The 26,204-nt window shown below is 31.9% G+C and overlaps 2 protein-coding genes and 1 long non-coding RNA gene across 5 annotated transcripts; 2 read left to right on the top strand and 1 right to left on the bottom strand.

The window, feature by feature from the left end:
* Nucleotides 1-3,019: 3,019 nt before the first annotated feature.
* On the top strand, nt 3,020-6,742 carry LOC146900187 (receptor-like cytosolic serine/threonine-protein kinase RBK1). Of its 2 annotated transcripts, XM_085733545.1 has the most exons (8): nt 3,020-3,639; nt 4,282-4,539; nt 4,678-4,829; nt 4,922-5,001; nt 5,095-5,233; nt 5,396-5,545; nt 5,836-5,900; nt 6,589-6,742. In XM_085733545.1, exons 1-8 carry the CDS (start codon nt 3,138-3,140, stop codon nt 6,620-6,622), a joined length of 1,380 nt encoding a protein of 459 aa, XP_085589671.1. In that variant the 5' UTR covers nt 3,020-3,137; the 3' UTR covers nt 6,623-6,742. The 2 variants fall into 2 exon arrangements, with proteins under 2 accessions (XP_085589671.1, XP_085589670.1); XM_085733544.1 differs by lacking the exon at nt 6,589-6,742 and having other exon boundaries at nt 5,836-6,251.
* A 3,009-nt stretch (nt 6,743-9,751) lies between these two features.
* LOC146900188 (Tetratricopeptide repeat (TPR)-like superfamily protein) lies at nt 9,752-11,027 on the top strand. Its single transcript, XM_085737521.1, has one exon. The coding sequence runs from the start codon at nt 9,837-9,839 to the stop codon at nt 10,584-10,586; it is 750 nt and encodes a 249-aa protein (XP_085593647.1). The 5' UTR covers nt 9,752-9,836; the 3' UTR covers nt 10,587-11,027.
* A 5,207-nt stretch (nt 11,028-16,234) lies between these two features.
* On the bottom strand, nt 16,235-18,991 carry LOC146900189 (uncharacterized). 2 transcript variants are annotated; one of them, XR_015023277.1, is made up of 2 exons: nt 18,580-18,991; nt 16,235-16,506 (listed from the first exon to the last, which is right to left on the bottom strand). It is a non-coding gene; the product is annotated as an uncharacterized LOC146900189 (long non-coding RNA). The 2 variants fall into 2 exon arrangements; XR_015023278.1 differs by having other exon boundaries at nt 18,576-18,991.
* Nucleotides 18,992-26,204: the final 7,213 nt, after the last annotated feature.

Below are 26,204 nucleotides of genomic sequence, written 5' to 3' on the forward strand. Positions count from 1 at the left end.
AGGTTTGTTGGTGAGAAAGCGTCCAATTAGACGTAGACTTGGATCTGCACTAACCTTTGTGCTCTGTTCCATCTCAAAATTCAAGACCTCATCCTCCTCATCGCTGAATCAAAGTTCATCAATTCCTGCAATGGAATCCAGAAACTCAAAACGAAAACAAACTATATTTCTCACGTTCAACGGAGAAAAGAAACAACCAAAAGCTTCTCACAAAGATGGAGAAAAAACCCTATATCTCTTTCACTTGATAAGAGATGAACCATCACACGACCCTTGTTCGTCTTGTTTGGAAAACCTAGTTTATCCAAAACCCTAACTTAGCCTTTTTTATAGTTTTAATTAGCACTCGATTAGGAGTATATGTCACTATAAATATAATCAATAAAAAATGAAATTATCATTGAATTATCATTGATACAATGAGATAAAAAAAAATTCAAAGGAGCGATTAGAGAGTCATATCCATCCTCAAATGTACGTCCTTGTAACATATGTGGAATAAAATATTTATTCATCATTGATTTTGGAATCAAGTTGCCAAAAATAAATTTGTTCTGTTTTCACTGATTCATGTATTTGTCCATATTTTTTTCGAAACTTTTATGATTTCAATTTTGTATATGGATCCTTTTTCAGATTTTTTTTCTTCATATTTGTTGTTGTTCTAAATTTGTCGTGCCGGTAGTTTTGGGATTTCAGTTGGTTTTCTTTCAGGTTGATACACTTATGTGTTGTTTTAATTTTTGTATCACCCGTTTGGGGTCGACTTACACTCTTGTGTGGTTTTACTGGGTTAGGTTTATGTCCCCCAGGTTTTATGTATTTTTCCCCTTTTTTAATAATATTTATGAGCATTTGACAAAATATTATAGAAGGGTACCAACTTAGTTGGTAGCCTCCTGTTTGATGTCATTTTGCTCTTGCCTTATAAAAAAAAAACAATTTGATGATATGAATAACCAACCTGAAAAAATCTCACATTCATGCATTGAAAAAAAAATAAAATTCATGTCTTCTTCAGTTAAAAAAATTAAAGGTAAAAAATTAAAAACTCATACAATTTGATTTTTTAACCGAAGAATTCATGAATTTTAATGTTGTTGCGAAACATAGACCCTAAATATGGTATGTGTAATGGGACATAAATTATTATGTTGTACTTGTGGTTTGTTTATGAATATGTTGGGTGTGGAAATCCTATGAGGAAACAACGTTGGAAAAAAAAAAGCATTCTTACCCATGATTAAATTAAAAACAAATGCGAGTTCAGGACTTCCTTTTGTGCTTAGTAGAAAACAGTTTTTGTTAGACTAAGCTTTGCGATTACCATAAATAAGTCACAAGGGCAGACCATTTCCAACGTTGAAATCTATCTTCCACGACATGTTTTCGGCCATGGTCAATTATTTGTAGCTTTATCAAGATGAGTTTCTCAAAATTCAACAAAAGTTCTCATTAAAGTAAGAAAAATACAAGGAGAAGATAGAGACTTACAAAAAATTTAGTTTTTAAAGATATCTTTTATCGCAATTATCAAATTTTTCCTTTACGTAACAAGTCATTTATATATTTATGTTATCATTTTACTAATTATTATTAGAATAAACAATAAATGATCTTTTTTTTTTTACATACTGGCAAACCAGATACGTCGATTTGATAAATAATTTTGTTGTATGTTTTGACAATAATATGTAGGTAAATCGATGTACAAATAATTTCCATTAATATTTTAAAAATTTAAAATTGTAATCAAAATAATAAAAACAAACATAATAAAATAAACACATACGTTAACGCAATAAAAAGAGCGAATAGACGGGTACGGTATTGTACGTCATTCCGCTAGTTATATATAAAGAAATTATAGGCCGTTTTGGGCTGATTTTTTCTTCTTCTAATTATACCCTTAAACTAATTTGACTATAAGAATGTTATTTTGTTGGTGTCATTCCAAAAGATTAGAATTTCTATTATATTTTTTATATTTTTTTGAAAGATATTATATTTGTTATATTGTTGGTATCATTGAAAAAGGTGTCATTCCAAAAGATTAGAATTTATATTATATTTTTTATATTTTTTTGAAAGATATTATATTTGTTATATTGTTGGTATCATTGAAAAAGATAAGTAGAGATTGTTACAATATGAAAGTGCAAAATATTTATACCTATAATTTATTTTTGAGGGGATTTATACCCTATAATTTTAATCAAAATTAAAATTTCATAAAAAATATTGTTCGTAATTTATATGCATTAGTGTAGTAAAAAGTGCCGACATAGGAACACGGAGTGTTTGTCTTAACGTTAGTCATTATAATATTTTTATTTTGAAAAAGTTAACCTAACCTATCTAAATTGACACCAAAGAAAATCGAAAGGAAAACATTAGGCAATTGTTATGTAAAAGTCATATTTTAGAATGTGTGTAGTCAATATTGTTTTAAATGTTTAAAAAATGTTATTTTATATCTTAATAGGTGTGTTTAGAATACTTGTTAACACTTAACACAACTTGTATGAAATTCTTACGCTTGCAAAATCAACCAATATATAAATAAATTAATAAAAAATGAGGATACAAAATAAAAATAATTAATAGACAAATGAATTGAATAAGAAAATTATGTGTGTATAAATATAAATATAGTCAAGATTCCAATCACCCTGAGCTGGTTTTCCCATGCACTTCTCCTTTCTTCCTAAGAATAACCACCATTCAAAGATATACCAATTTGTTGAATCAAACATCTCTGTCTCATCTCTTCTGCTCTCAATCTCAATCTTCCTTCCTTCCTTTTCTTGTTTCATTCCCACTGCCTCAAAATTGTGTAAAGGAATTTTCATCTTGATAATGATATTAAGGTTGAAAAACTTTTCTTAATTCCTTTCACATTTTTTTGCGTGGGAATGAATATTAAGAACCTATTTGGAATCTTTAGAATAAACCCTTAACCAAGATAACCAATACCATGCAACCCAATATGTAAACACAAACAGAAAGAAAAAAAATCATAATATTTAGTTTGAAAAAAAAAAAAACACATACAATGGTTACGAGGTAGTTGTCTTCAATTTTTTTTTTTTTTTTGAGGTTTTGGTTTTTATTATTATTATTATTAAGGATTAAAGATGGAGAGATTAAGGAACAAAAGGGATCAAGAAAAGAAAGAAAAGAGATGGAGAATGGTCGATATGATAACGGGTAATAACAATAATCCAAAGAAAGAGTTTGGTTTTGCAAATGAAAACAACAATGATTCACCAACAGCATCACCAAGAGGTGTATTTGAGGTACCAATTTCGGATTCCGACAGCACGGGGAGCAGCAACTACAGCAATGGAGGGAAACCATCATCACCAGGAGGAGGAGATGGAGGGCACCAATGGAAGGCTATGATTGATGCATTGAGGTTTAAGTCTGTGAGGAGATTTTCTACCATTCCTTTGCTTGCTGCTAGCTATGAAATTTCTAGGAAGAATTTGCGGAACAAGTTGGCTCGTAAAAGAACAGCTAATGATGAAGATGAGATTTTTTTTGATGGTGCTTTTGATCTTGATGGTATTACAAAACCTTCTTGGAGAAACTTTAGTTATGAAGATCTTGTTGCTGCAACTGACAATTTCAATCCTGGTAAGGAATTAGCATTTACAAATGAAGAATAGAATTAATCGAATACTACGTTTCTTAATTCACGTAATTACTACTCTGGTCTCAAATATAAGCGAAGAAAAGTCAAACAAAATTAATGTATGGTTAAAATCTGAATCAGATACATCTACTTTGTTTGACGTTTTTTCGTATAGTCGAGATCAAGGGGATGTATATGAAGCATTGAAGTTGCATTATAGATTACATTTGCCTTTTGGTCATTGAAATTTCAAACATGGATTGATTTATTCTTCAAATTTGTGAAATAGCAATTCAGTTTATTTAGTAATTTTTCAAATTATGTACCACAATTTTGAAGTTTCTATGCCTGTTTTGATGCAGCAAGTCAATATATTGGTTTTTCATTGGTTTTGATATATGTTTACTATACATACATGTAGATCGAGGGACTGAATTGATTGACGACGTCCTTTAATTTACATGACTGATTTTCTATTTCGTAAATTTGATATACTAAATCATTCGTCGCTTACAATTTCAAGGACCAAAATGGTGATTTATCCGATAGTTTCACAAAACGTAAATATATTGAAGCAAATGTCTTTGTTTTTACTCCCTATTTGGATAAATTGTATTATAATCTTTGAATTTCTGATCTTGTAGAGAACATGATTGGAAAAGGTGGTCATGCAGAAGTGTACAAAGGACGCTTACCTGATGGAATGGTTGTAGCAGTAAAGAGGCTAATGAACAATGAGAAGGAAGCTGGAGACAGAGCTGGTGATTTCTTGTCAGAGCTTGGGATTATTGCTCACATTAACCACCAAAATGCAACACGCCTCATCGGTTTTGGAATTGATCGTGGCCTCTACTTTGTTCTTCAATTCGCCTCGCATGGAAGCCTTTCCTCTTTGCTCTTTGGTGCATTGCTTCATCTTTCTCTTACTTCTAAATTCAACTCTTCCTTCTATTTTGTTTGATTCACTGCAAGCCCTACTTAAAATTTATTCTTTATTGCTATCGAAAAGTTAAAGAAAGTGACATTACATAACATTTCAGGCTCTGAATGTTTGGCGTGGAATATAAGGTTCAAGGTAGCAGTTGGGGTTGCCAAAGGTTTGCAATATCTCCATCAAGATTGTCCAAGAAGAATCATTCACAGAGACATCAAAGCCTCAAACATATTACTCAACTATGATGATGAAGCCGAGGTACACAATATGTTAATATTGTGAACTTCAACTTATAAATGAAATTATTTTTTTCGTACTTAGTAAACAATTTCATTCGAAATGAACTGCAGATTTCAGATTTTGGATTGGCAAAGTGGCTTCCAGATAAATGGGCACATCATGTTGTATTCCCAATAGAAGGCACATTCGGGTTGGCATTAGCATAAAATCAAATGATTTTTTATGCATTTTCTTTCAAGTGTAACTTCTATTTAAGAAACTATGGTTGGTAATTTTGATGCAGGTATTTGGCTCCAGAGTATTTCATGCATGGACTTGTGGATGAGAAGACTGATGTTTTTGCATTTGGGGTATTGTTACTTGAACTCTTGACAGGTCGTCGTGCGGTTGATTCAAATAGCAAGCAAAGTCTTGTGATTTGGGTAAGTTTTCATAACCCTTTTACAATCCATACTCAAATCCTCTATGTACACTCACATACATTGACTTTTCAACTACCACTTTTGCTTATATTTTATTCCGGATGGAGTACCTACTAATAATTTGTCGAAAGCATATGATTGACCATCTTTTGTTGTGGACAGGCTAAACCACTATTGGACGCAAAGCAAGTGAAAGAAATAGCAGATCCAAGATTAGGAGAGCAATATGATCCAATTGAAATGAAGCTAGTCATGGCAACAGCTTCCAGATGTATCCACCACATGTCCTCTAAAAGGCCATTCATGGATCAGGTAACAAAATAAGCATATTTTTTCTTTTTCACTTTGGTCTTTACAATCACATGTGTTAGGTATGACTCATAGTTACCGATAAGTGGATACAGTTCAGGGATAATATTGTAAATACAATCTGTACATTGTAAATTCCTAAATTCGATTAAAAGTTTGAGAGGTAGACACAATCGGCTAAACTATGTGATCAACCATCATCTGTATTTTGTCTGCATTTTTTTCGCACCATTATCCTTTTGAATCGGATTTTTGTTCTAACTACGTCGTCATTTTACTTTGGCAATAAATAGGTTGTGCTACTACTAAAGGGAGAAGAGGTAGCAATGGACCTCACTCAAAAAACAATAGCTCCAAGGTCACTCTTGTTAGATGCTTGTGATTTAGAAGACTATACTTGTTCTAATTATTTGAATGATCTCAATCGCCACAAGCAATTAATCATGGAGATATGATGATGATTCATATATGATAATATTATTAGAATTGTGCTCTGTCTGTGGCCTTATAGGGTTGCATGTTTATATGTGATGAATACTTAAAGGGATGATATCTGTTATAGTTGTGTGTGATAATAAAGATGACAATTATGTCACAACATAAGCTTGTGTTTTTTCTTCAGGCATGACAAGATATCTTAGGATTGTAAATTGGTGGCATGAACTTGTAATGATCATAATTAGTCAAGAAGCACTCATAGTTTATTTAATTGAGTTACATAATGTTTTAAGGACTTAATGCCTTTTCAAAAGCTAATTAAACAATCTAGTGTAGAGATATAGCATGAGAAAGAGTGCATACATAAATTTTGCCAAAGTAAATTACAAAAGTACAATAATCTTCAAGAGAGAAGAAAATGCCAATCATGATAATTTTTTAAATCTTGATGGATTAGTTGATAAAAATTTAACATCTACATATATGCAATGCAATCCTTTGATGCTTACTTGTTGTATTAATTAAAAATAATAGTATACTAAAATCACTTAGTTGAATACTTTATTTTCAACACTCACTCATTTATTTGTTTTATAAAATTTATGTAGGTCTCATGACTTATGTGAAAACATCTCAGAATAGTGGAGACCGCATGAATTTCACTGAATAAAAGAGAGGGAGTTGGTAAAGAGTTATGTTATTTAAACACAATTTTGACTTTGAATTTTATCAACAAATTAAATAGTGAAGATAGTTTAAATATATATGGTTAATATATTCAATAGATGGGTAATGAATATAGCAAAGCATCGCAACTCATTAATCATCAACGGAACACAATCAACCAAAATTTTAAACCTTAATTACAAACCATGATTTTCAAGTGTTAAATGTACACATATCCACTAATCTATTAATCTTTCAAATTACGTTCAAATAGATTTTCAAATATTCGAACAAACCGTAATTGCGTTGAAACATACACTTGAAAATCGTTTGTAATGACATCCAAAGTTGTGAACATTGTGCTCAATAAAGGAGTGATATATCGTAACATTTTGTTATATTCATTAACTATTAACTAGACTATGTTGATCACATATTTAAACTACATTAACATCTAATGTATTGTTGAATTTGATGTCAAAGTTTTGTTTCAAAATATTTTATCTCTTGATAAGAGAATGTCATTTATTTGTATGAATTCGTACAATTATTTTTTGTTTTCTTTTTATAAGACCCATCAACCATGCCATGACATATTTTTTTGGAATATTACGGGGCCAAAAACCCAAAGAAGTAAAAGGAAAAACTATATCCCCTCCAAAAAAATAAAACTACATAGAAACTATAAGTCCCTCTGCTGTGATCTTATCTAAAGTTAGTAATCACATCCACATGTCTATTTACCTCTTGATAGATATTAGACAATTTGCACCTCTCCGCCGTGAAGTTGCAAAATATTTTTATCTTTTTCATGATGCGTCATCCCATAGCATTTCTTTCTTTCTCATTATCCAACCTGAGTAAACTATCAAATTAATCTCTTCCTTTCTACATCTTATTCAGGAAAATCCTTAAAATGATGACCATTTTAATTTGGTTTCTAACTTCCTTTTATTATCAAGTTTCTTTTTTACCACAACTAATCTATCAAGTTGGTATCTATATTTAATAGAATTCTGCTCTTTACCCAACAAAAATTGCTCATTCCCAATTGAAATGACTATAATGTCCTTGCGTGAGTTAACTCACGCTAGTGTAAATCTCTGCGTGAGTTAACCCACGCTAGTGTAAATTTTTGCACGAGTTAACTCACGCTAGTATAAATCTCTGTGAAAATCTCTTCGTGAGTTAAGTCACGCAGCGGGAGTTAAGTCACGCAGATTAACACTAGCGTGAGTTAACTCACGCAGGGGTATTTTTGATATTTCAGTTGGGAATGAGCAAAATGTGTTGGGTAAAGAGCAGAATTCTATTTAATATTTAATATCTATGTATGATCAAGTTGATTATTAGTTACTTTAAGAGCATCCACAATGCAAAACCCGATTTAGATGATTAAAGTTAAAATTGTGTATGTGAGATCCAGAAATAATAGGAAAGAGGATGCATATGTTTGATTTAAATTTTGGAGCATCAAAAGTGTTTGTAGAGGTTGTAGAATTGATTTTATCATGTTTGGATGAATTAAAGGATACTTGATTTTGCTTATATAATTGATTCTACTTGATGTTAAAATTTGTATGTTTTGGCTTCTATATAATTGATTCCACTTTTACATGAATCACTTTACATTCAACTTGTTTTTATCCAAATACAATTTTACAAAATCAATTCACTCAAAATCAATTATTGTCATTGCCGAACCATACATACACTAAATTCTTTTATGTCACAATGGTGTTAAATAGGGAAAGTACCCCTTATTGTAGATGGTCTTATGTTACTCTCTTTATCTCACAATGAATGACCCAACTGAGTAATTCACGTATGTTTGTGAATAAGTTTGAAATCTAATATATTTAATTATCTAACCAATTTTAGTTGGTCTGATCGTGTTCACTTGAAACCTTAAAATGTATTCCTCTCAAAATCTAATGTTTGTTTCTCCTCTATCAATTGTAATGGGTTAGTTTGACTTTCTTTCAAAAAAAAAGGGTTAGTTTGACTTATTAAAAAAATTCTTTAATCATCTATTAATAAAAATTATAAAAAATATTTTAAAAATATTCGTTAAAATAAATCAATAAAAAATTGTAAATATATGTTATGCAAATAGTACTCCCTCCGTTCCTTTTTAAGTGTCTTTTTAGGGTGAATTTTTTGTTCCTATTTAATTGTCTTTTTGGTATTTTAAGGGTACGATTTGTCAATTATACCATTTGTCAATTACTTTTATCTTTTTCAGTAAAACTAATTAATGCTATCTATTTGGAAAATTAAAGTTTGTTTGTTTTTTTAAAACAAAATTTGTTTCTTGTTATCTTCAAATTTAAACAAAATTTTGTTCCAAACAATCGTTTCAAGAAGAGTTAAAATTCTATAAATAAGAAGAGTACCAATTGTTAAAAAATTTAAGTGTGACTGTAGCATTAGTTGAAGCATTAACTTTGATTACAGGAGTTGGAAGAAAGTTATTTTTTTCTTAACTTTTGATAAATGTGAAGTTGAAATAATTTTTATATTGACTTACAATAATTAAAAAGATGTGCACAATATTTAGAAAATTGACAATTGTTTGTTATGAGAGAGTGCGCAAAAAATAAGAATTCGTTGGAGAAAAAGATACTACCTCCGTCCCTAATTATAAGACCCTTTTGGAAGAAAAAAAATTGTCCCTTTTTATAAGACCCTTTTGGTATTTCCAAATACATTAATTATTTCTTTACCAACATACCCTTATTTATTTTGTATCTTTTTCTTCAATCAACAATAAATATTATGTTGAAAACATAAATTAGCTCTCTCTCTTAAGGATAAAATTGTAAAAACAATAGTAATTATATACAAATTTAATACTACAATCAACTTTCTTAATCTCTGTAATTTTGGTAAAAGACTCCTATATTTAGGGACGAAGGTAGTAATAATTGTTTGTTACGGGATATAACATATTAAATTTATTGGAAAGATAAAGTGTGTGAAATAGAAATTTATCTGTGGATTAAAATGAGGGTATAATAGAAAAAAAATATGAAAAAATACACATTGCTATTTTGGTGTTAATTTTCTAAAAAACACGTAAAAGGAACGGAGGGAGTTAGTTAAACTAGATCATTCATTTCCTTAAAGAAAGAAAGAAAGAATTAGATGACTCATACATTATACATTTATCCACAGCCATTTAAGTTGAATGAAGTCTCTACTATTTCACAACAAAACCAGAAGATCCGTTATTAACAAAAAAAAAACAATAGCAATATTAACAATGGCTTCAACAACAGAGGCTATAATTCAGTTCGGAATATTAATCCTAACCTTATCACTCTTCTTCTCATCACTCTTCTTCTTCTTCTTCCTCACACACTATCTCAGCAACCAAAAAATCCACACCAAAACCCGAACCCGTAACAAAACCCATCAACCCGAACCAACGCACCACCTAAACCAAGCAACCCGCCACCTGAACCGGGCCCGATCCACCACAAACCGCTCCCAACACGCCAAAAACGCCCTCTTCGAAATCCATCAAGCCCTCTCTATATCTCCCAGAGACCCTTCCGTTCACATCCTTCGAGCCAAAGCTCTTCAACTCATGAACATCCGTACCGCCGCTATTAAATCCCTCGACACCGCCTTGTCTCTTCCATCGGCGAAGATGCTTTCATTGGAGGAGCATGCTGATGCGTTGATGTTTAGAGCGGAGATGAAACTGGAGGTGAATCGGAGATGGAGAGTTGAATCGGCGATGGAGGATGTTGTGGAGGCGATTAGAGTGAGTGGTGGTGAAGAATGTGAGAATTTGGAAGCAATGTGTTTGTTGGGGAAGTGTTATGAATGGAAAGGGATGAGAGAAGAAGCGAAGAATGTGTATGAGAAGGTTCTTGATTTTGAACCTGATTCCGTTGAAGCTCTCACTGGGTTGAAACGGTTAGGTTCATGATTTTGTTTTAACCCGATTGAACCTTATACTCCTGTCTCACAATATTAGTCATTTAAGGTTTATACTCGATTATTAAGGAAACGATTAATTGTGTTGATTTCAATGATAAAATCAGTAGCATTTACGAAAATACATTTATTAATTGTAGTTAATGAAGTAATTAAGTTGGATGAAAATCAATAAATAAGGGTATAATAGTGGGAAAAAATAATAAATGCTGCATTGGTATTGTAAAGTGACAATTATTTTGAAGAAAAAAAAAGAAAAAATGTTAAAGAGACAATAACTGTGAGACGGAGGGAATAGTATTGACTTTTTTATAGACGGTAATATTTAATCCTTGATTGTGTAATGAATAACCATAATATTTTGATGTATCAAAATTTTAAAATATGATTAAACACTTTGTTAGTTAAAAATAGTATCTGAAGTTAAAATGTTTCATGAATATTGTTTTTTTTTTTTGACAAATGAATATTGTTATATTATGTCGTTTAAAAATTACGAATATTTCCTTCAAAAAAAATTATGAATATTGTTATATTATGTCGTTTAAAAATTACTCAAACATTTAACGAGAAATATAAAACAAACTAGAATATTTAATAACAAAAAAAAAACAAAAAATTGAGAGGTAAAATTTGCAAATGCAAGCAATAATAATGAGGACTGCTAAATGTTAGGAAGAAAATTTGACAAGAACAGCAAGAATGACTATATGTTCAACTCCAGATAAAATAAAAATTATTAGCTCCGTAAGAGAAGGAAATCATAGTTGTGTTGTGTGCCTTGTTTAAATTATAGGGATCTGATTTGTTCATGAGTTTCGTTTTTGAACTTTCTAATAACATTAAGCATTTCCCAAAATTTAAACAACATATCTCATTTCCTTTCTAAATGCTTCAATTTGGGGGAGCAAAAACTGGGTTTTAGCGAGGATTTTGCTCCCCTCCACTCCTAAAAATTATACCAGATAAATAACAACAACAACAACCAAGCCTTAACCCACTAAGTGGGGTCGGCTACATGGATCAAATGACGTCATAGTGTTCTATCAAAAATCATATTTGGATCCAACTCATTGACCTCTAAATCTTTTCGAATGGTTTCTCTAATGGTTTTCTTAAGTCTCCCTCTACCTCTTTTAACCTAACTCTCCTCCATTTTATCTACTCTTCTTACAACGGCATCTACGGGTCTTCTCTCTACATGTCCAAACCATCTAAGCCTATTTTCTACCAACTTTTCTACTATAGGTGCGACCCCCACTCTCTCTCTAATGGTGTCATTCCTAATCTTATTCTGTCTAGTCTTACCATTCATCCAACGCAACATCCTCATCTCCGCTACGTTTACTTTACTCTCGTGTTGGCTCTTAACCGCCCAGCACTCCGTACCATACAACATTGTCGGTCTGACTGCTGTCCGATAGAATTTTCCTTTTAGCTTAAGTGGTACTTTCTTATCGCACAAAACACCTGAGGCTCTTCTCCATTTCAACCACCCGGCTTGAATACGATGATGTACATCAGCTTCTATTTCTCCGTCATTTTGTATTATGGACCCAAGATATTTAAACCGTGTAACTTGGGGTATGATATGATCTCCAACTTTCACCTCCAAGGTAGACCCACTTCTCCTTTTGCTGAAGTTACATTTCATATACTCCATCTTGCTTCTACTCAGGCGGAAGCCATACGCTTCTAAGGCTTGCCTCCAAGTCTCTAGCCTCCCGTTTAACTCCTCGCTCAACTCACCAAGCAAGACAACATCATCTGCAAAAAGCATACATCTCGGTGCTAACTCTTGGATGTGTTTCGTCTGTACATCCAAAACTAAAGTAAAAAGATAAGGACTTAGGGTTGACCCTTGGTTCAATCCTATTGTTTTGGGAAAATCTACGGTATCCCCATCCTGCGTCCTCACACTAGTCGAAGCCCCCTCATACATATCCTAGATAGCTCTAATATAGGCAATCCTCACCCCTTTCTTCTCTAGGGCTTTCCACAAAATCTCTCTAGGTACTCTATCATACGCGTTCTCCAAATCAATGAAAACTAAGTGTAAGTCTTTTTTATTCGCCCGATATCGCTCCATCACGCGTAAAAGTAAGTAGATCGCTTCCATAGTCGACCTCCCAGGCATAAAACCAAATTGGTTATCCGTAATGTGAGTCTCTTTTCTTAGTCTTCGCTCAATTACCCTTTCCCATAACTTCATGGTATGACTCCCTTCATTAGCTTAATTCCCCTATAATTCGCGCAATGTTGTATATCCCCCTTGTTCTTATAGATTGGAATTAAGGTGCTTCTTCTCCACTCGTCTGGCATTTTCTTCATCCTCATAATCTCATTGAAAAGTTTTGTGAGCCACACAATTCATCTATCGCCAAGACTTTTCCACGCTTCGATAGGTATGTTGTCCGGCCCAACTGCCTTGCCATTACTCATCCTTTTCAACGCTTCTTTCACCTCGTGCTTCTGAATCCGACGATAATAGTTATAGTTCTGGTCCTCCTCTCTGATGTCTAACATGTTAGAGTCTGTTAAGATCTCATATCCTTCATTAAATAAGTTGTGGAAATACTTCTTCCATCTATCCTTAATATCTATTTCTTGCACCAAAACTCTACCCTCTTCATCCTTAATACACTTCACTTGGTCCAGGTCTCTTGTCTTTCGTTCTCGTCCCTTCGCAAGCTTGTATATAGATTTCTCCCCCTCCTTGGTACCTAAAGATTGGTAAAATCCTTCAAATGCTTGAGTTCTCGCTTCGCTCACTGCCTTCTTAGCCTCTTTCCTAGCTATCTTATATTTATCCCAAGTTTCGGCATTTTTACACTTAGACCAATCTTTAAAACAAGCTCCCTTGATCCGAACTTTACTCTGAACACTGTCATTCCACCACCAAGATTTTTACCCCTAGGTCCAAAACCTCTAGATTCTCCTAACGTCTCTTTTGGCACCTTAATCTCACGAGCCATCCCTTCGCAGATAATACTTGGGTGACATTGTGGTTGGTGACATTGGTGACATTTGCCAACCACAATGTCATATTAGTATAAAGAAACAAAAAAAAATTGTAAAAGAGAAATAAGAAAGATACTTGTGACATTGTGGTTGGCCAATGTCACCAACCACAATGTCACCCAAGTGCTACCCTCCTCTCCCACATATCATTAGCGCTTCCATGTGGTTGCCTTAAACCTCCCTCTAATATATTGTGTTGGAATATCCTTTGTTTGTCACCCTTTAAATGCCATCACTTGATTCGCGGAGCCCTGCTACGATCTCTTCTCTTTGCCCTCCTCTTAACCCTTACATCCATCATCATTACTCTATGTTGGGTAGTTAAGCCCTCTCCAGGTATGACTTTACAGTCTAAACAGATCTTCCTGTAATATTATCTTCCCTCCCCTTCTCAACCCACAATCAAACACACCCTTAGTAAATGTGTACACATGTTAATTTGTTTATTGTTTTAGTGTAAGAATGTTAGTTAAATGTAAGAGACTCAACTAACTCAAAGCGAACTTAGTAAGTTTAGTAAGTTTATCGGTTCGATTCATCTATTCATTAGATTTTAAAATTGAAAACCAAGAACTAGACCAATCTTGTTTGATCTCTTTCAATCTGATTTTTGAACGAAATCAGTAAATATTATAATTCTTTGTTTGATTTTTTTAATTTTATTGATTTTATCTGAACCACTTTCACCCCAATCTATACAATTTACTGGGTGTATTTACTGTTTATTTCTTCAAACATATCTCTTATTAATATTACTAATTTTTCTTGAAAAATGAAAAGTTAAAATTTGACACTAATACACAATAGTATTTTAGGAATATCCACTACAAAATGGACATGTTGATTTCACTAACCACCAGGGCCGTTCCTAGCGTTTTTGGGGCATTAGGCATTTTTTGAAAAAATGACCCCTTACATAATACATCATAAACTTTTTTAGTTTCTTGTTATGATTTTACTAGCGCTTCATTTTTTTCTTCGCTTTTCACTACAAGATAAAATTTTTTTTAGGCAACATCTTCAAATAAATCAAATATTCCATATAAACTAAAACTAAACAAAATATCATAGAATTAGAGAACAATAACTCTGCAAAGTAGACTGAAATTTTAACACCTGAATAGTAGACACTGAAATTTTGACATATAATCATAGTAACACCAAAAAAATAAAAGTATATCAACATGTAATTAATTAAACTTTAGACATTTGGATACAAAATTCTCCAATGTTAAACGCAAAACAACAATAATACTTGATAAAAAAAAAATCAATTTTAGACTTTTTAGAGTAGTCTAAGATACAAGAACTCATTTCTATGCTATAAGTAAATCATTCCTCTTTTTATATGCTACAAGTACCAAGTTTATATTACTATATTGGTATAATTAATTTATTTTTGATACTTTAAAGGTAATATTAAGATTAGTTTCACTAGTAGACCTACTTTTTATATGCTACAAGTACCAAGTTTATATTACTATATTGGTATAATTAATTTATTTTTGATATTTTAAAGGCAATATTAAGACTAGTTTCTCTAGTAGACTTATTTTCAACTAAAATATAATTTGTTTTGTTACGAAGATTCTCCCAATTTTCTGGATAATAAACATCACAAATATTTTTAATATTAGTAAGACACATTATTAGGAATAAAGAGCCCTAAAAATATCAAAAATAATTTCTTGGCACATTATTAGAAACAAAGGGCCCATTTTTTTGGGTGGGTGTATATAGAAAGTTTTGTTTTATATGGGGTATATATAGTAAATTGTATAAAAAAGGCCAAAACAATAACAGATTTTAGCCCATCTTTTCATGACAATTTTTGGGCCTGTTATTATATTTTACTATACAAACCCCTAAAAATTCAATTCTTACTATATACACCCCCACCTATAAAAATTTTTTAGGGCCCCTACCGGCATGGGCCCTAGGCCGTCGCACTCCCGGCCTATGCCTAGGGCCGGCCCTGCTAACCACTTTTTTAATATGTGTGTGTGTGTCTATATATATATATATATATATATATATATATATATATATATATATATATATATATATATATATATATATATATATATATATATATATATAGATAAGAGATACTGTCCAAACCGTAGTTACATGACTACTACTTTGGGCCATAATCCAAGTTATATGTGTCGGAGTATTTTGAAAGTTCGTTTCATTATTAGAGGTGGGGAGCGCCGGTGCATTGGAATAGGTAATTCCATTCATATTCTCAATGAACTTGGCTGGTCAATGGGGATCAAATCAATGATAATATTCTAGGGGCTCACTATATGCATGATTTTTTTGTGTGAATATCTTAATACATCCATCATTGAAGACTTAGAATCAGGAAGTGATCCAGCAGGTATTTGATAATGACATAGTAACATCTTTCAAACTATGTTAAAATACATGTTTCCGAAGATAAACTCAAACATTTTGAAGAGATTTTTTTGAAGAGATTGCCATTCACTTATATTTATATCCATTTCAAATGAGACGGCAATAAGAAATTATTTACGCTAGGGTAGAAAGCACATCAAGCCTAAAGAGTGTTTAACCACCATACGGCAGAAGCATGTAAAAAGGCTTAACCATCAATGGAAGAAGCTCACGACGAAAAGGTTTAACCATCCTTGACAAAAGCTCACAACAACAATTCTTAACCATCTACAACAAAAACATCATGCTTAACCACCTTGAATAGAAGCTGAACAAATCAACAAACGGAGGCTTACCAAAACAAATATGAAGTTATCAAGAAATGTTCCTCCAATAGAAATTAAATAAAAATTGCTCTTCAATCTTCATACAATGAAACACTGAACAGTAGTAATTTCCAACCAAAATTGCTCTACAATTGCTACTACCACCTGCATAATGCAATCAAAAGTAGCACTCACAGAGGTATCATCAAATAACTCTGCAAACCACCTATAACTAAAATAACTTTGCAGCAAATGTATAACCGCAACAATAGTCGATAGTTACAAACACAAGAGCCTTTAACCTTCAAAGTGGATACAACACAAACATCTTACGGTATCAAAGCAACAAAAATAACCAAAGCGATCCAAAATTGAATTCAATCATGACATGATAATGAGGCAACTCAGAAGGAATCATTAAGCATTCATCATAAGGAATTAACATATACCAATAGTATGAAATTATTGGTCACCATCCAATGTCATTCTCCAAACTCCCAAACTAGAGACAATCCCATTCAAGTTCACAAAATTGGCAGCCTCAACAAAATTAACAAAACATATTGATGAAACATTTGATTAGACTGGTCAATGAAATAGCACACAACAAACAATTCAAATTAGACTTGCAGCCATGATCAAATTTCCTTTCTCAATAAAGCTACAAAGACTTGAAGCATACAATAGAGACACAAAAGTTTATTTTAAGAATTGTAATTAAATGAGGTTAATAATTTTTCTATAAGTTTTTGTTCCGAATTTATTATTGATGATTGTAAAAAAAAAAAATAGTTGCCTTTTTCTAATAGTAAAAGCAAAATAGGCATAATTTCTTGTATCAAAATCCTAGACGTTCTAACAGAATTCTCACGGTTCTACTAAATAAAAAGTTTAGAACATTTTTAACATGGAAACGCTAACAAGTATCGTAAGACCATCTACAATGGAGGGATCTCTCCTTTTAAAGACTTGATACCTATTAGATACCTCAATTGGGAAAAAATTATTTTGAGCACCAAATAAGAACAAGGTCTCAATGTAGACCAACAATCTTAAGTATGACCTACATATTGAAATGTAATGATATAAAATTATTGATAGATGATTAATGAGTCTCGTTTAAGACATTTGTGTGAGATGTTGTGTTGTAAGGATTAAGTGCTTATTTATTTAAAAAATTATAAACGAGTGATGTGTACATATGAGACTAGCTCATCTAAGTACCGTAAAAAATGGATGTCTCTATTGTAGATGCTCTAAGGACACTTGATAAGAAGTTTAAAATAAAAAAATTTATCTAAAAATTTGTGTATTTAGCATATTAAAAGATCAAAAAACAACTTTTTCTTACGAAAGTTATCAATTGTTTCAAGTTTTGAATCTTTAACATATGCTCTTGTTAACTAGACCTTTTTTAATATGAGTACTTCGTTTAACTGACTCAAAAAAATTACAAGTAAAAATTTATTTTTTAATTTATTTAATAATTAATTTATTTGATCTAAATTACATACTAAATACATCAATCAATTATTGAATAAATATAAAAACTAAATCGTTGTAACGGGAGTATAGTTTTATGAGTTATGTTAACAGGTGTTCTTAGAACATTAATTAAGGATAAAAAAAGAAATAATTGCTAAATTCCATGTAAATAAAGTTATTTTTTAGTATTTCAATAAATCATACACAACTTATATACTCCATCCGGTCCTTTTTACAAGAAACAATTGAATTTTTAGATATATGGAATAAATTATGTATCTGGTTTAGATTGTAGGTTAGATACATAAATTATTCAATGTATCTAAAAAGTCAATTGTCTCTTGTAAATAGGACCGGATGTAGTATGAAACATTTGTTAAATTCTATGTAAATAAATTTATTTTTTAGTATTTCAATAAATCAAATGCCCACACTTGTTTGCATTTACATCTAGTTGACTAGTTGTATATAAGTGAACGGGTCACTTACTCTAGCTGGTTTTTAAAAAAGTCCAACAAGATCTTTCAAAAAATAAAAAAAAAGTCTAACAAGATAGATTTCGGTCAAAAACTTCCGAAGTACGTGTCTTTGAAAAAAGGAGCTACTTTTTCCTGACTTTTATCAAAATTAATAATTGCATTTTTCTACGCTCCCTAGCTAATTGTGAGAAAGTTGTCATTACAAATAACCTCAACTCTATTTGTTTCATGCAACTGATCACAAATAAGAAGGCTTGAAAGATGTCTTACTTACTATCTGTGCTAATTTTGTTGCTAGCAGTTATCACTCTTACCGTAGCAGGAAATATTAATCCCAAGTATCAGTCTGCACGATCCAACGGATTCATCAGTTACCAGCCCCCAACAACTGATATACAAAAACTGGTTGATCTCCATTACAATCGACCTAGACATGTAGCACCGCCGCCACCGCCACCTCGGTATAAACCTCCCGGAATTTACACCCCAGGAGTACCACACTCACAGCCTCGAAAGAGTCGTCGGCCGATACGCCCTCCTCCTAAAATGTAAGAATTAAGAACTCACTACTTCACACCTATCTTGATAATTAAGTAGCCCAACAGCACAACAATTTTTTTTTTTTTTTTTTTTTCATTTGAAGGCGAGTGACAATCAACACCAGAAACTCACACAAACCGCAAGTGATAGGAGGTTTAGTTGGTCCAATAGACTATTAGTTAAAATATCTTTTAAAGTATATTTTTATATCTTAGTTGTTATTTTAATTTATATGTTTTTAGTACTGTTTTAGGGTATTTAAGATTATGTCATATGGATGGTTATGATTTATTTAGAATACTATTTTTTTTTTTGAGGGACATTTAGAATACTATATGTTGAGTGTATTAATGTCTCATTAGAAAACGAATAAAAATGAAGGATGAAATATCTCTAATTTTCTTTGATAGTTTTTATATCGTTTATCTTTCTTAGTTTAGAGCTTCTAATTTTCTTAGTTTCATAGTTTAAGTTTATTTTGAGTCTATAACGATATTCCGAGTTTGAATTTAATTGATGATGCTTAGCTTAATAATATCGATATTCACTAGTTGAGATGTATCTTATGAACAACGATACAACTTATTATATCATACTCAATTCTTATAACACTATTTATAAAAAGATCATGCTAACGAGTGTCTTAAGGAAATCAAACGTAGTACGTTTAAATTGAAATCAACAACTTTAACATTTAACAAGTTGAATTCATCACTTTTCACCATTTCTCAATACAATATTTACATTTTTGTTCTTTTAACCAATGCTCGAATAACACTCTTTAATATTTCCCTTTATAAAATAACAACTTTACACTTGTCAATAATGTTGAGACAAGGGAGAGAGGAAGTTAACTTTTAGAGAGAGAAACTCTCACTTCTCTCTACCTCTCCTCCTGAGCTCTGTGTATGGTTTCCCTATTCATCTAAGTGGTGGTTATTCTCAGCACCTCCTGGTCCGCCCTCCCTACTTAGGATTACACTCCTAGGTACTCCTAGTATCCCTTTACTTTTTTTCTTTTGGTCTTAGAATCCGATGTGGTTTTCAATGGAGGGTTGGAAGAGTGTCCAAACCACAGAGCAGACCAACAAGCTTCCATCCAGTGTTATCAAAGATCTCTCCCAAGGAGAGCGACACCCACCAAAGCCTCCCCCTCCAAAGAACTTCTGTCTTTTTAACAATTTCTAACAACAAATCAATAACGGTAACTGTATAAAGTAAATGGGAACATATATATTGTAGTTTGACTCAATTTGAGTAATTCAATTGTCACTCATAAACCACTAAAGTGCTAAATAGTAAATTTGCATAACAATAAGATAAGTGTATGTAAATGAGGTTGGGTGCTGTAATCAGTGATAGTCGTCCAATCATAATTGGACGACCGAGATTGTTTAAACAAAAAATATACGGTTTTTTTATCTCAATTGTTTAATCTCTAATGAACGACTGAAATAAATAAACTGTATTCATTTGTTACCACAGCAAAACCCTGTCTATGAGGTTGTCTCAACGTTATTTTTAATTTTTTTTTACGGTAAACACATAATTTCATTGATTGAAACAAAGAGTATTACAAATGATTTGAACACAATTTTGGTCAAACGAGCTTATAAGCTATAAACTAACTTTTTGGCCTCAACAAACAGAGTCATGTGTGGAAACATTCCTCAGCGACACATTAAATGTAGCACACATAGCTAAATAAGCTAATACTTGGACAACATTACATTTTGAGAGTACATAAATCAAGAGTGGTTTAGCAAATCAATATCTAAAACCTATCAGCCAACGTTATCATTGGCACCTTGCAGATGGCTATTGTCTTGAATTTGATTCAACTTCTCTTCAGTTTCTTTAACATATTCATGGATGTAACACCCCGTTTTCCCAACGTAAAAATTTCATAATTAAAAATCAGAGTAATTCAACCTTAAACGGAATGCTACACTTCTTAAAAATTTATAAACAGAATAAATAACAATTTATTCTTCAAAAATATAACAACATAATCTTTAAATCTTCGCAGCGGAATAGTTTGACAACTTAAATAATCTTTGGCACAAGGGCCTCAATATAAAATTTCATAAAACTTAGTTCAACATCAATTCTTGAAAGATTCATAAAGTAATACGTAAGGAACAGAAAGTAAAGACATAATCTCATCCCGTTACGTATCAGAGCACCTAAGACACACTTGTGAGGAGTCCACTCACGACCGCAACTAATCCTGGTTACCTGCAAGTTACCCATACGAAGAGCAACATTTCCAAGCAGAGGGGTGAGATTTCTCAAACAATAATATAAAGCATATAAATCATGTAAAGTACATTCAACAATTTAAACATCCTATAATTCATTAATCATATCTAGCAACTTAAACTTCCTTAACTAGTATCATTATTCTTCCTACATTAGTCATATACTTCATATTATATCATCATATAAATATCATCACATATCTACAAATATTAGTCATAAGCATTATCATATATCCTTTTAATCATAGCATCTTAATCATAGACATAAACAACATCATATAACATCAAGTACTAATCATAACCATCTCATAACATTATATATCAACCATAAACATAATCACAAACAATCCATCTTAAATATAATCACGAGGAATCATCATACATCATCATTAGTAAACGTATAACATCTTATCATATTCACATATCAACATATCATAAATCACATAGCATCTTATCATAACAACTTCATATTCAACCATCATAAACAAATCATAATCAACATCATCATCAATCCTAAACAACATCATCGTCAAACATGAACAACATCATCGTCAAACATCATCATCAAAATCAAACATGAACAACATCATCGTCAAACATCATCATCATTAAATCATAATTAAATATAAGTTATGACGACTCTACAATGCAACAACAACTTCAACAACAACTTAGACAACTTCAAAAACAACTTAGACAACTTCAACATGCATGTGGTACCACCAGGGCATTAAGCCCCCTTCGCTAAGGTCATATTTGGACCTGTCGGGCATTAAGCCCCCATCGCTAAGGTCATAAAGAACCTGTTAAGGTCATAAAGAACCTGTCGGGCATTAAGCCCCCATCGCTAAGGCCATAAAGAACCTGTCGGGCATTAAGCCCCCATCTCTGACTATGCAACGACACAACTTTAATGCAACGACATAACTTTCGTACAACTTAGACAACTTCATGAACATCTATGACATCCTAACATCTTGACATCTTGACAATATAACATCTTAACAACTTGATGACTTCATAACGACTCGACGACTTAACAGCTCTTATCATCTTAACGTCTTAACATCTTAGCATCTTGACAACATATGGATCACATAAATAATTCATGTCATATCATAATATAACAATATCAAATGATAATAAACAACATCTTAAAACATCATATTCATCAATCATAAACAACTTCATATAACATCGTATTTAAACATCAACAATAATTCACTATGTATCTTTGTAAAAACATAATAAATTATGCACAACATATTTTCATGTCAAACAAAAGTTACTGGAAAGATATCACAAATATCAACAACTTTCATGTTTACAACAAAGATCAATTCAAAACAGAAACATATGAACAAAACGCAAAAACATGAAACAGAGAATGCTGTCACCGTACAATTTTGCAAAGACCTCCCTGTAGTATTTTAATCATAACTCAAAGACCAAACATCATTTTCACGTCAAACCAAAGCCACTAGAAAGCTAACAAAATTATCTAAAACTTTCATGTTTACTCCTAAGACCAATTCTGTACCGATCAATACCAGTTTTTATTTTAAATTCGGAAAAGTTGTGCTGAAAGTCCATAAAAATTCACTCTGACCTACATGCAGTAATTTGACCATAACTCAAGTTCTATAAATCCTATTGACGTGAGACCAACGGCATTAGAAAGCTAACATCCATACCTACAACTTTCGTGTTTACACCTAAACCCAGTTCGGAACTTAAACTTGTCAAACTGAGACAATAAAAACGCGTTTTGCACATTGACAGCAAAATCGCAGTTCAGCTGCGATTTCGCTTTGGGGAAATCTTTTCCACTCCTTATTCGACCCAATACTCTCCAAACTTGATTCTAATCATTACCCTATGATTACCCTATCATTAGAACACTAATTATTCATCAACTTACTGTATGCAAATTCAAAGGGTTCTTAAATCTATTAACAACCTATTACAATTATTAAACCTTAATTCTTAAACTCACCAACATCTCATCCAATTCCATGGTTCTAACCTCAAAACTACATCCAATAATCGTCATATGGGTTATCTAAGGACTGTATACAATTTCTACATCAATTCAACAAGTTTTCATCATCTAATCATCAAATCTCTCTCAAAACCCTAATTCTCAAATTCTCACAAACTTTCCCCAACTTGTTAGATGCAATCTAATGATTTAACAACTTAATATTAATGGAAGATAGTCTCACCCTCACCTTAGATTAATTCCTGAATCAGCGGCAGCGTTCTTCTTTCCTAAGGTCTTCTCCTCTTCTCTTCTTTCTTGTTCTCCTCTTTTCCAAAAAGCGGTTTTCGGTAAACTCTTTCTAACATAAGCTTCTCTATTTATAATACTAAACGCTCTTCCTAAATCTATTTTGGCCCAACAACTTATTCTTCTTTCTATTCTAACCCCCTTCTTATTTCTCTTACACCTCAAAACTACTCTATTCCTCATAATCTTATTTATTTCTAAATTAAATATATCTCTCCCCCACTTAATAATAATAATACACCAATAACAAATATATCTCTAACAAATAACAAATATATTTCTACACCAAATAACAAATATATCTATAACAAATAACAAATATATTTCTACACCAAATAACAAATATATCTATAACAAATAACAAATATATTTCTACACCAAATAACAATTATATTATGCTAGTAAATACCAACATATAACATAACAAAATATCACATAAATCATGTAAATCATACCAATCATATAAATATATTCTAAAACTAATTAAAATAATTAAATAAAAGGAGGGCGTCACAACTCTCCCCAACTTAAAAGAATTTCGTCCTCGAAATTCAAGCACAAGAGAAAATAAATTTAATTATTGTTTCTTCAAACAAAACACAAAACCACATCAATGTTAGTCAGTTAAACATAATCACATAATAAAACATAACTACTAACTAGAAAACATGACGACACTACACAACGACTCTTCTACTTGGCCGGACGGACCGACCTGCTCTGATACCAATTGTAACACCCCGTTTTCCCAACGTAAAAATTTCATAATTAAAAATCAGAGTAATTCAACCTTAAACGGAATGCTACACTTCTTAAAAATTTATAAACAGAATAAATAACAATTTATTCTTCAAAAATATAACAACATAATCTTTAAATCTTCGCAGCGGAATAGTTTGACAACTTAAATAATCTTTGGCACAAGGGCCTCAATATAAAATTTCATAAAACTTAGTTCAACATCAATTCTTGAAAGATTCATAAAGTAATACGTAAGGAACAGAAAGTAAAGACATAATCTCATCCCGTTACGTATCAGAGCACCTAAGACACACTTGTGAGGAGTCCACTCACGACCGCAACTAATCCTGGTTACCTGCAAGTTACCCATACGAAGAGCAACATTTCCAAGCAGAGGGGTGAGATTTCTCAAACAATAATATAAAGCATATAAATCATGTAAAGTACATTCAACAATTTAAACATCCTATAATTCATTAATCATATCTAGCAACTTAAACTTCCTTAACTAGTATCATTATTCTTCCTACATTAGTCATATACTTCATATTATATCATCATATAAATATCATCACATATCTACAAATATTAGTCATAAGCATTATCATATATCCTTTTAATCATAGCATCTTAATCATAGACATAAACAACATCATATAACATCAAGTACTAATCATAACCATCTCATAACATTATATATCAACGATAAACATAATCACAAACAATCCATCTTAAATATAATCACGAGGAATCATCATACATCATCATTAGTAAACGTATAACATCTTATCATATTCACATATCAACATATCATAAATCACATAGCATCTTATCATAACAACTTCATATTCAACCATCATAAACAAATCATAATCAACATCATCATCAATCCTAAACAACATCATCGTCAAACATGAACAACATCATCGTCAAACATCATCATCAAAATCAAACATGAACAACATCATCGTCAAACATCATCATCATTAAATCATAATTAAATATAAGTTATGACGACTCTACAATGCAACAACAACTTCAACAACAACTTAGACAACTTCAAAAACAACTTAGACAACTTCAACATGCATGTGGTACCACCAGGGCATTAAGCCCCCTTCGCTAAGGTCATATTTGGACCTGTCGGGCATTAAGCCCCCATCGCTAAGGTCATAAAGAACCTGTTAAGGTCATAAAGAACCTGTCGGGCATTAAGCCCCCATCGCTAAGGCCATAAAGAACCTGTCGGGCATTAAGCCCCCATCTCTGACTATGCAACGACACAACTTTAATGCAACGACATAACTTTCGTACAACTTAGACAACTTCATGAACATCTATGACATCCTAACATCTTGACATCTTGACAATATAACATCTTAACAACTTGATGACTTCATAACGACTCGACGACTTAACAGCTCTTATCATCTTAACGTCTTAACATCTTAGCATCTTGACAACATATGGATCACATAAATAATTCATGTCATATCATAATATAACAATATCAAATGATAATAAACAACATCTTAAAACATCATATTCATCAATCATAAACAACTTCATATAACATCGTATTTAAACATCAACAATAATTCACTATGTATCTTTGTAAAAACATAATAAATTATGCACAACATATTTTCATGTCAAACAAAAGTTACTGGAAAGATATCACAAATATCAACAACTTTCATGTTTACAACAAAGATCAATTCAAAACAGAAACATATGAACAAAACGCAAAAACATGAAACAGAGAATGCTGTCACCGTACAATTTTGCAAAGACCTCCCTGTAGTATTTTAATCATAACTCAAAGACCAAACATCATTTTCACGTCAAACCAAAGCCACTAGAAAGCTCACAAAATTATCTAAAACTTTCATGTTTACTCCTAAGACCAATTCTGTACCGATCAATACCAGTTTTTATTTTAAATTCGGAAAAGTTGTGCTGAAAGTCCATAAAAATTCACTCTGACCTACATGCAGTAATTTGACCATAACTCAAGTTCTATAAATCCTATTGACGTGAGACCAACGGCATTAGAAAGCTAACATC

The sequence above is a fragment of the Medicago sativa genome, chromosome 8 (genome assembly GCF_051527215.1).
Source record: "Medicago sativa cultivar Bolivia chromosome 8, Bolivia_mono, whole genome shotgun sequence".
NCBI lineage: Eukaryota > Viridiplantae > Streptophyta > Magnoliopsida > Fabales > Fabaceae > Medicago > Medicago sativa.

Excerpts from the sequence above, each read along its gene's own strand:
- LOC146900187 (XM_085733544.1), top strand. The coding sequence starts at position 3,138 with ATGGAGAGATTAAGGAACAAAAGGGATCAAGAAAAGAAAGAAAAGAGA. Across the intron at positions 3,640-4,281 it reads AACTGACAATTTCAATCCTG|AGAACATGATTGGAAAAGGT; the intron begins GTAAGGAATTAG and ends CTGATCTTGTAG. Across the intron at positions 4,830-4,921 it reads ACTATGATGATGAAGCCGAG|ATTTCAGATTTTGGATTGGC; the intron begins GTACACAATATG and ends AATGAACTGCAG.
- LOC146900188 (XM_085737521.1), top strand. The coding sequence starts at position 9,837 with ATGAAGTCTCTACTATTTCACAACAAAACCAGAAGATCCGTTATTAAC.